The 16,035-nt window shown below is 50.1% G+C and overlaps 1 protein-coding gene across 2 annotated transcripts in view; it reads right to left on the bottom strand.

Moving 5' to 3' along the window:
• GNAS (GNAS complex locus) overlaps positions 1-16,035 on the bottom strand; it is a 301,279-nt gene that overhangs the window by 54,635 nt on the left and 230,609 nt on the right. Inside the window, exon 1 of one of the 2 annotated variants that reach the window (XM_073582457.1) lies at positions 7,665-8,838. The exons of the other annotated variant lie outside the window; for it this stretch is intronic. Coding sequence (XP_073438558.1) covers positions 7,665-7,803 — 139 coding nt within the window. The 5' untranslated portion in view covers positions 7,804-8,838. Of the gene's footprint in view, positions 1-7,664; positions 8,839-16,035 lie in introns of those variants that run through there. 2 annotated transcript variants of the gene reach the window in all.

The following is a 16,035-nucleotide window of genomic DNA, read 5'->3' as shown; positions in this document are numbered from 1 at the left end:
AAAACTTTGCGAGAAGGGGGTAAAACTATCAAAATTCTTCAAAAGCCACATCAGATCTATAGACTGGTAAAAACTAAATTAATTCCTGATGTAGACCTCTTTTGAAAACGCGTATTTGTCCATCTCAGAGACCTCCGTTAACATATCTTTGGGGCACAGTCACACAGGGGGTTTTGTTATGTCGATTTTCATGTCAGATCAGCTCCAAAACTGTTCATAAAAATGCTGAATGGTCTTGGATGTGGATTTTAAAATAGAGCCGCTTCAAAATGCACAGAAAGTACAAGCCTAGCGTTAATGGGGTTGGCCATTACTTCTACATAGATGGTTTACGAATAGGATAGGCCATCAATATATGACCAGTGGGAGGGCGACATCCGCACACCCCTGCGATCAACAGTTATCAGCGCCGGCTGGAAGTTCTCAGATGTAGCCAGAAAACAGCAGCTCCATCAAAACTATAGATCCACCCCCTAATTATCTAAATAGGGGGGTGAATCTGCAGTACCCAGGTACAGACACTATAGAAATGATGAGATGATGGGTTCTGGCCGCATCCGAAAACTTCCATCCATTGCCAGTAAGAGCTGATCGAAGGGGGGTGCCGGATGTCGCCACCGGACAATCAGATATTGATGGGCTGTCCTAAGGATAAGACATGAAATAAAAAATAATGAGTGACCAACCCCGTTACGGCCACCAATACACTAGATCAACCTTGGTCAGAACTACCGATAGCAACGGGTTAGGCTGACAGTAATGTGTATGACAGAGGATGTTGGGGGACAGAAGGATGTGGCAGGTCCGATTTCAAACCTGCCACTACTAGCAGTGCTTATAAAGCACATGGTCGCTTGGCCAGCTGAGCGCTTCTGCATCTGGGGGAGTCAGGGGGAGCAGACATTGGCCGAACAAAGCTAATTTATGGAGGTGGCTTCCCCCAAATTGAGTAGAGAATGTTTAAGTCATTGGGTCGACTTCACAAATCCCTTCTATTCTATGTACTGTTGAGGGAAGCTTGCAATAACCAATATGGCAGTCATCACTTCATCCAGATTTTTAGACGCCATGTTTGTGCATTATCCTATAGTGCTACATAAAACAAACTTGTCATCAACTGCTTAACCAAACTTCTGTTAAAAGCTTAGCAAGAAAAATAAAACAATGACGTCTACAATTGACCGTATAGTTCTATATAGGCGGCTTACAATGGACACCTGGTATGAACAGTGAAATAGACAATCACCTTGATCGGACAATGCAGGAAATCACGACGCTTAAAACGAAAACTACAAAACACTGCGTCAGACTTCCAGCATAAAGAAAATCACTTTTCTTTCCCCATGTCCACAGAAAGTAAGAAAAGTGAAAACCATTTGGCCTGAGCAGGCTGTGCACCCAGGAGAATGAAAGCTGTGGCTCACAATCTCACAGGTGTGGCTGTTTACACGCCCAATGTCACTGGCTACATGACGTCCTGAGAGCGGACCGCCCCGGTTCCTCGATCATCGGCCTGGCTACACAAACAGTGCTCGCAGACTTACCGCGGTGACACCGCTGTGGGAGGGACGCAGCTTTTACGTATTCACCATATGTAAAACGTATTGGGAATTTAGATATTGTGTGGAGAGAACCCTTGTAACACTGCGGCATATGTTGGCGCCATACAAATGAAGCCAATAAATAAGTTGATTTTACAATCCCTAGAGGAGCCGGAATGGCAGTAATGATGGCGGATATCCTGCTTTTCCACAAGTAACAGGGAATACTTCAGCCTTTTCGTACGTGATATATGCACACATCACACAGACATGATTACATGTCGCACTAAACATACATGTATGTATAGGTAGTCCCAAGTTGGAAGCTATCCCCCATATGTTAGCTGTGGGATAACACCCTGATCTCTAGAGGTCCGACCACTGACCAAAAGCGATCCAGAGAACGTGTGAACAGAGAGATGGTTGATCATGCACACCGACGCTCCATTCATTCTCCATGGGACCTCTGTAGTCGAGCACAACACCCCACTGGTCTTCAGCACCCCCATAGGTATTAAACGAGCAGCAGTGCGCACGATCAACCACTGCTCTGTTTTCGGAATAGTTGGGTGCCCCAGAAGTCAGCTCTTCAGGGATCCGGATAGGGGATAACTTCCAAACTTGAGAATACCCCCATTAAGCTTGACACATACAAGCTATGACTCCCTTGACTGAGCGTTCATGCGTTTTTAATTGAGCTAGAGAAACCTGCTGCCATATACCTGTCAGCAGCTTATGTCCCCCAGAAGAAAAAGGTGTTCAAAATCCCAAATGTCCTGATCCTTCTCCCCTTAGACATCACGTATTGCCAAAAAAGATTTTCGGTTGGCCCCACTGAGAAACCACAGGATTTGCAAACTTTAATGTGTTTTGGTGGTGACCTTTAGATATGGCTATTCCCCGCAATAATAGTTTATCACTGGGGGTTAGAAAAGCAGTACGCCAGATTCCAAATAAAATGGAGTTATATTCATGAAACAACACTAAGGTATATTCACACGAAGCCTAATATTCTACAAGTTTATTTGGTGGCAAGATGGAGGCCTCAAAAATTTCTGCAACAAGTCTGATAGGTGCGAATTCACCCATGTGGTCCTACTACAGGTCCTTAAAACCCCCAATAGTTTTTTCACACAGGGAAGATTACAGCAGCGAAACGTGGGTTGAAATCCACAGCGTGAAACATGTTAGATTTTGCCAGTCACAATGGACTTTTTTTTTTTTTTTTTTACACTTATACATCCCTTTATGTGCTGCACAAACAATGTAATAAGAATGGTAAGCTCACAATTTGGATGGGACTTAAGGCCTTACAGACTGTAAAATGTGCCCATGTTACGGCAATGTGATGAAAGTCCTGAGAGTGCTGATTAGGACCACATAAAAGTAGCATAGTAAGCAAAGACCACCAATTTTGGGGTTTTGTCAACTATATAGCTTTTAAAGCAGGAACAGTTACAATGACTTGTGGAGTGGTCAATCTGGCTCATACAGTATAGAGCGATTTGCTCGGCCGTGCTTTTCAGCCAGTTATCAAATCCACATGATCCTCAAAAGTTCTCAAATTGTGAAAGGTCCAAATATTCAACCTGAAAATCACTAGCCAGGCACTGCAGATTTTATGTAGAAGGTCATCACAGTGGATATCAGCAATCCTGGACATCATCACGTAAATGGAGGCCGGTCTACATATAGAAGATGGCTTGGCTCATCTCGTGAAGCTTCAGCTCAGTTTTTCCATAACGGAAACTTTATTTTTACATGACTAAAATAATAACAAAGAATCCATTATCCTTAGGTCTCCGATCTCACGTCTCTACACAAGGGGCACCGCTGTGAGGGTTTCATGCCTAATATACAGATTAAAGTAGGAGGAGGCCTTCAGCCTTGCCCTAGATAACCCTAGAATACTTGGCAGCACCAGTGACATCGTCCCATGACCCACTAACTTTATACAAGTGAAGGGGTCCGACCTCTGTGGGCACGGACAATCATTATGTGGCAACAAGTAACCATGCAGTCACCTTGTCTAGTCCGCACTCACTGTTTTCTTGGTGGGAAGGGGGCTACATCTTCACTGATTGATCATCGGCCTGGCTACACAAACAGTGCTCGCAGACTTACCGCGGTGACACCGCTGTGGGAGGGACGCAGCTTTTACGTAGCCGGATCAGACGCTGCAGAAACGCTTAAAAGAAGCTTCCCATTAAATTTCATGCATTTTTGGCTTTTTGTGCCAATGCATGCGTTTTTAAATGCTTAGAAAACGCTTAGTGGCTAAAAACGCAGCATGCTCATTAATTTCCGCATTTTTAGCCATTTCCAGTGTTCCTAGAAACCGTGCGGAAAAAGACATAAAAAATGCGCGGAAATAAAATACGCGGTTTCTGGGAAGGAGCCGGGATTTCTGAGCTAACGTGGGCACATAGCCTCACAGGGAAAGAGGCCTGTTCAGTCTCAGAATTGGTGGGGATCGCAGGGCCAAGTTCCCAACCATAATGAAGGCATAAAAAAAAGGAGCAAAGCAAAAAGATCAGGCAGAAACCAAAACTATTAAATGGTGTGCGACTGAGGTCTAAGTCTACGGCAAGAGTTCAGTGTCAGCATCACTGTCTTGCAGCGCTGGAGTCCTAGGTCTGAATCAGACCAAAGCCCACACATGGATATTGTATGTTCACCCAGTGTTTACGCAAATTCCTCCCGCAAAAAAGAAAAAAAATTATAGAATAAAAAAAAAAAAGATTCCCCCCCACACACATGAATGTGTTTGTACAGCAAAGGCAAAAAAATACAACATGGCTGCTATGTTTGAGCACAGTCTAAGATCAATTCATTTCCCATATAATTGACCTTTGTGGCGCCCACATGTCTAAAACAGGGAGAAGGAGACTGAGTCTCATTGGGACTGATGTGAATGGAGATCACCTCAGCACAGCGCTGAGATTAGGAGCAGGTAGTGCAGCCTCAGGTCATATTACAGTATGCACAAAACTTAGTAATACCCTAAAGGAGACCCTCTGAGGGGGGTAAAGGTGATAACAGAGCTGAGGCCAAGAGGAGAATGGACAGGGCTAAGTCAAAGTGGTTCTTGAAGTCGCCTAACTGCAACCCTATGGGTGTGTGCACACGCTGCGGATTCTTCAGCGAAGCCGCAGCAGTTTTTGCTGCGGTGTACAGTACCTTTATAACCTATGGAAATCAAAAACCACAGTGCACATGCTGGGGAATTTTCCGCGGTTTCAAATCCGCAGCATGTCACTTCTCTCTGCGGAATCCGCAGCGGTTTCACACCTTCTCCATTGTAGAGGTGTGAAACCGCAGGGCTAATCCGCAGGTCTTTTGACCTGCGGATTTTGCCAATTCCGCAGGTGAATCCGCAGCATGTGCGGATTCCCACATACCCACAAGGGTATGTGCACATGATCAGTAAACGCTGCGGATTGGACGCTGTATACTTGTGCAGCCAGATGTTACAGCACAGTGGATGGCATTTCAAGAAATCCCATGCCCTACTATGTGTCCACAGATACCCGCAGAGATGGACATGTGGCGCTTCACTCCAGACTGCAGCATGTCAATTTCTCTTTTGAAGACGCGAGTCTCTGCAAGAAAAATTTCACCTGTACAATGTACTGAACACGGTGAATCTGTGCGGTTCGGTGATCACATGTGGAGTCACCTGCATTCAATAGACGGCAGCGCTTTGGACGTAGCGAACATGCACTGCGTCCAAAGCGCTACCAGTTTCGGATCGTCGGCACATACTCAAGTCACCAGTAATTTGCCCACCCTATCACAGACCTAAGAATACTTGCTCAGCCACCCATTATCCGGCACGATTGCTCCACATCGCTGCCTTCAGTAAGACGTCCGTAGTGCAGTAGTCACTTCTTATAGGGCTAAAAGACTAAGGCTAGCGTTTATTCGACGCAGCGCACGGCGCCGCTAAGCCCCGCCCCCTGCCCGCCCCATCCGGTCATCGCCGCCTATCACCACACATGGACGTTTCGATCTGTGCACCCTATCTTTAGCATAGGGTGCGCTGGCCGTGCGCTAGTAGGATTTTGGCGTGCGCTGCGCACTTTTGAAGGTGCGCGCCGAACGCAGCATGTTGCATTTCGGTGCGCAAGGCGCACCTTCAAAAGTGCGCAGCGCACGCCAAAATCCTACTAGCGCACGGCCAGCGCACCCTATGCTAAAGATAGGGTGCACAGATCGAAACGTCCATGTGCGATAGTAGGCGGCGATGACCGGATGGGGCGGGGCTTAGCAGCGCCGTGTCGAATAAACGCTAGTGTGAAACTAGCCTTAGAAAAAAATGTTTTTTTTCATAAAAGGTGAGACAAGCATCTATCTCTACAGAAGGGTCACTTCTGAACAGAGAGGCCTGGGCGTGCATGTCCAGCCCCCTCCATTCATTGCCATGGGAGTTCCAAAAACAAACGAGTACACTTGAATGTAATTTTTGTGATTGCCCAAGTAGCAAAGGAATAGCCCCATACATGAACGGCATTCTCTCTGGTTACAGCAGCTGAGGGACAGGAATAAGGACCCCTTTCTATGCGTGGGACCTCCATCCACCACACATTTATGGCATATATGATGGATACAACACACAAGAGTTTGTCCAGAGCCGCTCCCTTCACATTGGAGTTGAGCACTGCGATGATGCTGTGACCCCACATCCTTGTACATGTCCTACTCGAATGACCAGCCCACTGTGAACTCGTCGTGGCAGGCACTTGGGGTCAGAACCTCATGAGGACCATTCACTTCCAATGTGAACTGAATGGCACTGAACAACCACTTTAAATAAAAAAAAAAATAATAATGATTTAGCAAACACTGCAATTATTGCAGAGACCACATGATCTGGAATGTGGGCCATATCTGGTATTTCCACTTCCCATCAGACCACCATTTCCCAGGTTACCTAGCTCAGTAACACATCAACTGGGTCTTATATACTGGACACCAGAAGTTTTCGGGTTGTGGGACTCTCAGTGACGACAGAATCAGACAATGATGAATCTTAAGAAAAAGCAGGAAATTGGCCAACATGGAGGCCAACCTTCTAGATGAAGTACAAAAAATCAGAGAGAAGCTTTAACGTAAATGAAAAAAAAAAAAAAAAAAAAAGTATCGAACACACTACCGCCTCACAAAGACCATGAGAACCCAGTCTTTAAAATCCACAGGTTGTGGTATAAAGTCCCATATGAAAGCCACGAGCCGGAGTTATAGGATCCTGTAGTGTGAGGACATGATGGAATTACGCTGCTCCAGGTTCTTATGTCTTCTACTTCGCTTTAGGAAAGTTACATCACAACAAGAACTGAGGTCATAGGCAAGAGAACCCAGATACTAGAGGCCAAATGTCAGAAAGAGACCAGAATCTACTGCAAATATGCCTTAATAAGCAGGGGCATGGCAGCACCACAAGGGACTGTGGCACACACCCGCTCCATGAGATCCATCAGACTCCCATCTCCCTGGAGGGAATCTATGGTTATCAAGTCCTCACAATGTACCCAGCTGTATTCATAGGTCACCCAGTCCAATCTGATGACTAGCGTCACATCACCGGTCAATGGTGGAGAGCTGGCGGCATCCATGGGGCATACAGCGACAGCCCAGTGTCCCCCACTGATCACCAGGACGCGGGTAGACCCCAGTCATCAGGCCACGATGATACATGACGTTCTCACACAGCTTCTAGGTCAACAGTGCTGCAACAACAAACTACAAAGTAGCACAGGGGCTGGGAAATGATTCAGTAGGCCGCCATATTTAGACGTCCGAGTACCAACCGGCTGCGGCTCTCCGGACCCAACCTCATCTATGCCAGGAGACCTGTGGCAGGCCGTCTGAGACCAGCCTTACTGAGCCATTCACCGCCATGCGACTGTAGGACCCCCACGACCGGACGCTATCCTGTGAGCGTGCGACTCTTCCTCATCTACGGGGAAAAGAAGGATGGGGCATGTTGGATTGGGACATGCCCGATCCTTCCCTCCCAGAGGAGACGAGCGGCTGGCAGGGTCCGGGGGTCCAGGCTGCGGCCTCCACAGCATAATGCCACTGTGCTGGGAGTTGTAGTGCGGCCCGCCCCACCCTGCTCACCCAGCAGCAGCAGCCTGTGCGTGGCCCGGTACACCTGCTTGTCCTTCTGCAGCTGCTTGTCGATCTTCTTGTTGGCCTCCCGCTGCGCCTTCTCCTCGTTGCGCTGGTCCTCCGTCTTGCTGTTCCCCAGGCAGCCCATCGTCCTCCGCTCGTCAGGGCCCCGCAAACAACACCGAGCCCTCCGCCCGTCACTGGCCGCTCACAGCCACCCGCGGGCCGGCCTCCGCGCTCAGGAAAAGCCGCTCCGGACGGAGGAGGCAAAACAAACAAGTAGGCCGCGGCCCTCCCCCGATAAAAGAGAAAAAAAAACTCCCCCTTCCCCGATAAAACAGCGGAAACCAGGCGCTCCCCCCCGCCCCGGAGACCGGGAATGAGGCCGCTACTGAGCCCGGGGAGCGTCACTCATCAATGACAGCCGTGCGGGGGTCACACGCCCCCAGATCCACCATTGGTGGCGGCGGCCCCAGATAGTGGCGAGGAGCGGGGATGTCAGCAGCCTCCCCCTCTCTCTCCAGCGTCTTCCTGTCTTAAAATGGAGGCCCGGTATCTCCTCCTCCCGGTGTCTGATCACACGGCGGGGGGGAGGGGGACACTGGGGAGAGCACCCCGATATCGATCCGCCGATCAGGAAAACAGGGGGAGGGGGAGCCCGCAATGTCACCGCTAGGGGGCGCGGCCAGGTAAATAGCAGAACGTGGGGGGGCGGCCACTGAATGGGTTAATCAGTTCTGCTGGACAGGGACCCTCAAACCGAGGAGTCCCGGTTATAAGCCTCCGGGCCCGGCGGGCATGGGAGAAGAGCAAGAGGGGTCAGGAGCGGTGTAGTGGGGTCACAGGGTGCACGCCACCCCCTATAACGAGGTCTTGGAGAATAATCCACCGAGGTGAAGGGGGTGTCTGATGGTAGAATCCTGATTATTGGGGTGTCTCCGGGAATGATTTCCGATCTGGTGCAGGACCCCCCTTTCTTCTTTCTCTGGATGGTCTTGTCCTCCTTCCCCCCCGGCTGGTGTCCCTGGGGGCGGGGGGGATGTTGGGGAGCCCCGGGTGGTGAAGGAAGGAAGGAGGGAGGACGACCACCGCCGCGGCTGCTGCTGCTTGCAGTATTTTGCTATTTCTCACGGCTTGGAAATGAGGGCTGAGACACGGGGTGGGGCAAAGCGGCCGCTGCACCCTGGGAAATGCTGCGATTCACATGATGAGGAGACGTCAGGCCCGGAGCTCCGGCGGCGCCCACTTCAAACCGGCGCGGGGATAGGCAGTGTGTATGTGCTGCTGCCCGGGGGATATACACTGTGGATGTGCTGCTGCCCGGGGGATATACACTGTGGATGTGCTGCTGCCCGGGGGATATACACTGTGGATGTGCTGCTGCCCGGGGGATATACACTGTGGATGTGCTGCTGTGTACACACTGTGGATGTGCTGCTGCCCGGGGGATATACACTGTGGATGTGCTGCTGTGTACACACTGTGGATGTGCTGCTGCCCGGGGGCTATACACTGTGGATGTGCTGCTGTGTACACACTGTGGATGTGCTGCTGCCCGGGGGATATACACTGTGGATGTGCTGCTGTGTACACACTGTGGATGTGCTGCTGCCCGGGGGATATACACTGTGGATGTGCTGCTGCCCGGGGGATATACACTGTGGATGTGCTGCTGCCCAGGGGATATACACTGTGGATGTGCTGCTGCCCGGGGGATATACACTGTGGATGTGCTGCTGTGTACACACTGTGGATGTGCTGCTGCCCGGGGATATACACTGTGGATGTGCTGCTGCCCGGGGGATATACACTGTGGATGTGCTGCTGTGTACACACTGTGGATGTGCTGCTGCCCGGGGGATATACACTGTGGATGTGCTGCTGTGTACACACTGTGGATGTGCTGCTGCCCGGGGGATATACACTGTGGATGTGCTGCTGCCCGGGGGATATACACTGTGGATGTGCTGCTGCCCGGGGGATATACACTGTGGATGTGCTGCTGTGTACACACTGTGGATGTGCTGCTGCCCGGGGGATATACACTGTGGATGTGCTGCTGTGTACACACTGTGGATGTGCTGCTGCCTGGGGGATATACACTGTGGATGTGCTGCTGCCCGGGGGATATACACTGTGGATGTGCTGCTGTGTACACACTGTGGATGTGCTGCTGCCCGGGGGATATACACTGTGGATGTGCTGCTGCCCAGCGTATATACACTGTGGATGTGCTGCTGCCCGGGGGATATACACTGTGGATGTGCTGCTGCCCGGGGGGATATACACTGTGGATGTGCTGCTGCCCGGGGGGATATACACTGTGGATGTGCTGCTGCCCGGGGGGATATACACTGTGGATGTGCTGCTGCCCGGGGGGATATACACTGTGGATGTGCTGCTGTCCGGGGGGATATACACTGTGGATGTGCTGCTGCCCGGGGGGATATACACTGGATGTGCTGCTGCCCGGGGGATATACACTGTGGATGTGCTGCTGTGTACACACTGTGGATGTGCTGCTGCCCGGGTGATATACACTGTGGATGTGCTGCTGTGTACACACTGTGGATGTGCTGCTGCCCGGGTGATATACACTGTGGATGTGCTGCTGTGTACACACTGTGGATGTGCTGCTGCCCAGGGGATATACACTGTGGATGTGCTGCTGCCCGGGGGGATATACACTGTGGATGTGCTGCTGCCCGGGGGGATATACACTGTGGATGTGCTGCTGCCCGGGGGGATATACACTGTGGATGTGCTGCTGCCCGGGGGGATATACACTGTGGATGTGCTGCTGCCCGGGGGGATATACACTGGATGTGCTGCTGCCCGGGGGATATACACTGTGGATGTGCTGCTGTGTACACACTGTGGATGTGCTGCTGCCCGGGTGATATACACTGTGGATGTGCTGCTGTGTACACACTGTGGATGTGCTGCTGCCCGGGTGATATACACTGTGGATGTGCTGCTGTGTACACACTGTGGATGTGCTGCTGCCCAGGGGATATACACTGTGGATGTGCTGCTGCCCGGGGGGATATACACTGTGGATGTGCTGCTGCCCGGGGGGATATACACTGTGGATGTGCTGCTGCCCGGGGGGATATACACTGTGGATGTGCTGCTGCCCGGGGGATATACACTGTGGATGTGCTGCTGTGTACACACTGTATGTGCTGCTGCCCGGGGGATATACACTGTGGATGTGCTGCTGTGTACACACTGTGGATGTGCTGCTGCCCGGGGGATATACACTGTGGATGTGCTGCTGCCCGGGGGGATATACACTGTGGATGTGCTGCTGCCCGGGGGGATATACACTGTGGATGTGCTGCTGCCCGGGGGATATACACTGTGGATGTGCTGCTGTGTGCACACTGTATGTGCTGCTGCCCGGGGGATATACACTGTGGATGTGCTGCTGCCCAGGGTATATACACTGTGGATGTGCTGCTGCTGCCCAGGGTATATACACTGTGGATGTGCTGCTGCTGCCCAGGGTATATACACTGTGGATGTGCTGCTGCTGCCCAGGGTATATACACTGTGGATGTGCTGCTGCTGCCCAGGGTATATACACTGTGGATGTGCTGCTGCCCGGGGGATATACACTGTGGATGTGCTGCTGTGTACACACTGTGGATGTGCTGTTGCCCGGGGGATGTGCTGCTGTGTACACACTGTGGATGTGCTGCTGCCCGGGGGATATACACTGTGGATGTGCTGCTGCTCGGGGGATATACACTGTGGATGTGCTGCTGTGTACACACTGTGGATGTGCTGCTGCCCGGGGGATATACACTGTGGATGTGCTGCTGTGTACACACTGTGGATGTGCTGCTGCCCGGGGGATATACACTGTGGATGTGCTGCTGTGTACACACTGTGGATGTGCTGCTGCCCGGGGGATATACACTATGGATGTGCTGCTGTGTACACACTGTGGATGTGCTGCTGCCCGGGGGATATACACTGTGGATGTGCTGCTGTGTACACGCTGTATGTGCTGCTGCCCGGGGGGATATACACTGTGGATGTGCTGCTGTGTACACACTGTGGATGTGCTGCTGCCCGGGGGATATACACTGTGGATGTGCTGCTGTGTACACACTGTATGTGCTGCTGCCCGGGGGATATACACTGTGGATGTGCTGCTGTGTACACACTGTGGATGTGCTGCTGCCCGGGGGATATACACTGTGGATGTGCTGCGTACACACTGTATGTGCTGCTGCCCGGGGGATATACACTGTGGATGTGCTGCCGCCCAGGGTATATACACTGTGGATGTGCTGCCGCCCGGGGGATATACACTGTGGATGTGCTGCCGCCCGGGGGGAAATACACTGTGGATGTGCTGCCGCCTGGGGGATATACACTGTGGATGAGCTGCCGCCCGGGGGATATACACTGTGGATGTGCTGCTGTGTACACACTGTGGATGTGCTGCTGCCCGGGGGATATACACTGGATGTGCTGCTGCTGTGTACACACTGTGGATGTGCTGCTGCCCGGGGGATATACACTGTGGATGTGCTGCTGCCCGGGGTATATACACTGTGGATGTGCAGCTGTGTACACACTGTATGTGCTGCTGCCCGGGGGATATACACTATGTATGTGCTGCTGTGTATACACTGTGTATGTGCTGCTGCCCAGGGTATATACACTGTGTATGTGCTGCTGTGTATACACTATGTGCTCCCAGCCCGGGGGATATACACCGTGTATGTGCTGCTGTGTATACACTGTGCTCCCAGCGCGGGATGTATACACTGTGTATGTGCTGCTGTGTATACACTATGTGCTCCCAGCCCAGGGTATATACACCGTGTATGTGCTGCTGTGTATACACTATGTGCTTTCAGCCCAGGGTATATACACCGTGTATGTGCTGCTGTGTATACGCTATGTGCTCCCAGCCCAGGGTATATACACTGTGTATGTGCTACTGTGTATACACTATGTGCTCCCAGCCCAGGGTTTATACACTATGTTCTCCCAGCCTGTGGTATATACACCGTGTATGTGCTGCTGGGTATACACTATGTGCTCCCAGCCCAGGGTGTATACACTGTGTATACACTATGTGCTCCCAGCCCAGGTATATACACTGTATGTGCTGCTGTGTTTATATTGTTTACTCCCAGCCTGGGTACATGTGCTGTGTATGTGCTGCTGTATATACAGCAGCACATACACAGCGGCCATCTCAGTCTCCTGACCTCAATATCATTGAGCCACTCTGGGGAGATCTCAAGCGCGCAGTTCATGCTAGACAGCCCAGGAATTTACAGGAACTGGAGGCTTTTTGCCAAGAAGAGTGGACAGCTTTACCATCTGAAGAAATAAAGAACCTCATCCACAACTACCACAAAAGACTTCAAGCTGTCAGTGATGTTAGAGGGGGCAATACACGGTATTAAGAAATGGGGTATGTGAACTTTTGATCAGGGTCATTTGGATGTTTTGGGCTGTCATTATGATTTAAAAAGAGAAAACACAGTAGACAATAAATGGCTTCACCCAACCACTAACCATGAGCGGAGAAAAAGTTTTGGTGTTATCAGTCATATTCTCTGAAAAAAGGCCAAGAAAGCAAAAATTTTGCCAGGGTATGTAAACTTTTGAACACAACTGTACACTATACTCCCAGCCTGGGTATATGCGCTGTGTATGTGGTGCTGTATATACACACTGCATACTCCCAGCCTCGGGTATATATGTGCTGCTGTAAACTCCCAGCCCTGAGTATACAGACACTGTATATGTGCTGCTGTATGTATGTGCACTTTATACATTTATACTTCAGCACATACAAAGTACATGTGCACACGCGGTTTACAGCTAGTCTTGTGTAAGTGTGTACGGTATACACCTAATCCTATATATGTCTGTGTGATATACACCTAGCCCTGAGTACATGTGTGCAGTATACACTTAACCCTGTATACAGGTGTGTGCAGTATACACCAGCCTTGTCCACATGTGTGGATAGTATATAGCTGGAACCCCTATATTGTTAAGGCCAGGTTCACACGTTGACTATTTGGTCAGTATTTTACCTCAGTATGTGTAAGTCAAAACCAGAAGAGGAACAGAGGAAAAGTATAATAGAAACACGTCACCACTTCTGGATTTATCACCCACTCCTGGTTTTGGCTACAAATACTGAGGTAAAATACTGACCCAATACTGAGGTAAAATACTGACCCAATACTGACTGTGTGAACGTGGCCTCAGACTGCCAACACTTTGGCAAATCTCCTCACCACTGCCGCCATGGGTTAGATGGCAATGCTAGTAGTAGTCGGTGTTACTGACTGCTTGGTGGTCCGTCCTGACAGAGCTGACAGTATATCTAGGTCTGTTTTGCCGCTGCTCAACCGTGCGCCCATCGTTGCCATGCATTGGCAGAAGTCTTCATTACACCTGTGGTCAGTGAGCCGTATCTCCAATAATCCCCATGCTAAAGGAGGAGAGTTTTACCATGTTTCCTCATCGTGACATCCATATTGGAGCTCACTTTCCATAGATGCTATCTTTTTCTGTATGGTTGTCGGGAAGAAAGTCCATAGCAACCAGTCTGTGTCAGATCATTCTGCTCAAGACAAAATGGACAAACGACCCCTGTAAACTGTCCTTTATAATCCTGTCTCAGCCAAATCTGTGCGCATGGACCCTGTATGGCGGCACAAGATACATAAACACTCTGTGCTGCTGTTTGGCCCTGTCATATATTTTGTCATAAAGGCATTTCCCACCATCAGCAATATATCCGTAATGCCAAACAACAACAAAAAAAGCTCAATGGTTTAATACATTGCGACTCACTGAATGCCCACAGAGGGTTAATGGCTGCCAAAGAGGCACAGGAAGACATTGGGGGCTCCCTGAATAGTAATGGTTTAGCCAACAGATAAATGAGACCCCCGGGAGCCTCCGCCAAAGCTGGCAGGTGAATGGGTTTAGTAGAGGGAACTGTGAGTGAGTGTGTAAGCAGCAGGTGTATCGCTCAGATCCCACAGGACACCCGCCACTTACAGCTGATGGAGTCACCCACGTACACTACAGCGTCTATGGGATTTGTGCGCCGGCCCAGGGCTGTAAACAATCACTAATAATATCAGTAGGATCCCAGTGGAGGCGGGTGCTAGGACTGGGGAATCCATGTACAACCTTCTATAACGCGGCTCACAGAGCATCCAGATTATGTCCTCCATGTGCGACACGCAACTCCACCCTACAGCTGTTACCCCAGGGGCTTCACCTTCTAGGATCCCTGTTACCTCATAAAGGAGTGTCATGGCTGTAGCCCAAGCCTTACTAAGACCACGAGGTGACATTGCAAGTAGTAACTGTAGTGGTGTCACTAAACATGAGGTGCTGGATTATTGGCCGCAGATCAGAAGTGACTTTCAGTTTAGGCCTTTTTCACACTTCACCATCAGTCAAAATCCGCCAGTTTTTGAAAAAAACGGATCCGACATTTTTTTTGGCGGATCCGTTTTTTCCCCATTGAGTTGCATTACTGGCGGATCCTGACAGATGGCCATCCGTTGGATCCGTTTTTTTGCGGATCCACCAAATCTTTTGCGTCCGCCGGTATGCCTGGACGGACCCTGCCACATTTTTTGTTGTTGTAGGATCCGCATTTTTCAGTGCGCATGCCCGGAGAAAGGAAATCAGGGAGAAAATTAACCCTGAAATCCTTTCTGGCAGACGAAAAAAAATTCTTTCTCACCAGCGGTTCCTTTAAAATTGTTCATTATGCGAATCCGTCAAAAAACGGATCCTCTGCCATCCGTTCACATCAGTTAGGAACGGATCCGCCTTTTTGGCGGATTTTAACTGACACAAAAAACTGAAGTGTGAAAGAGGCCTTAGAGATTAATGTAAGACCTAATTTACATTTAGCTTGTAGTCTACGCTGAACACTGCAACAGGGTTTCAGCCTAAATTCCCAAAAAACATTATTAAGAAAATCCCAATGGATCCCCTTGGTATAATAGGGCAGAAGGAGGCACTTTGGACTCTAGCCTCTATTATGGCGGTGTATTTTTTAAAGGGACTCTGCACAGAATGACTGTTCATACCAAGCACAGGCACTCGGTGCATCATGGCGTGGCCAAATATATACCGGTAAGTGCATTTTTCCACCTACTGTACTTGCTCTATCTCTATCCCCACTCCCCATGACTCCGCAAGCTTCATAGAACCAGAGACAAGCTGAGATTGAAGGTAACCAAGTAGGTGGGAATGTGTACATAAAGGGACTTTGTCAGCACAGAATGACTGTTCAAACCAAGCACAAGCACTCGGTGCATCATGGCGGGGCCTAATATTCAACCCCTTTCTGACATGAGACGTA

This window comes from Dendrobates tinctorius, unplaced genomic scaffold (genome assembly GCF_039654945.1).
Source record: "Dendrobates tinctorius isolate UK_male_01 unplaced genomic scaffold, ASM3965494v1 ptg000071l, whole genome shotgun sequence".
NCBI classification, from domain to species: Eukaryota; Metazoa; Chordata; class Amphibia; order Anura; family Dendrobatidae; genus Dendrobates; species Dendrobates tinctorius.
This window is presented reverse-complemented; position numbering and strand designations above follow the sequence as displayed.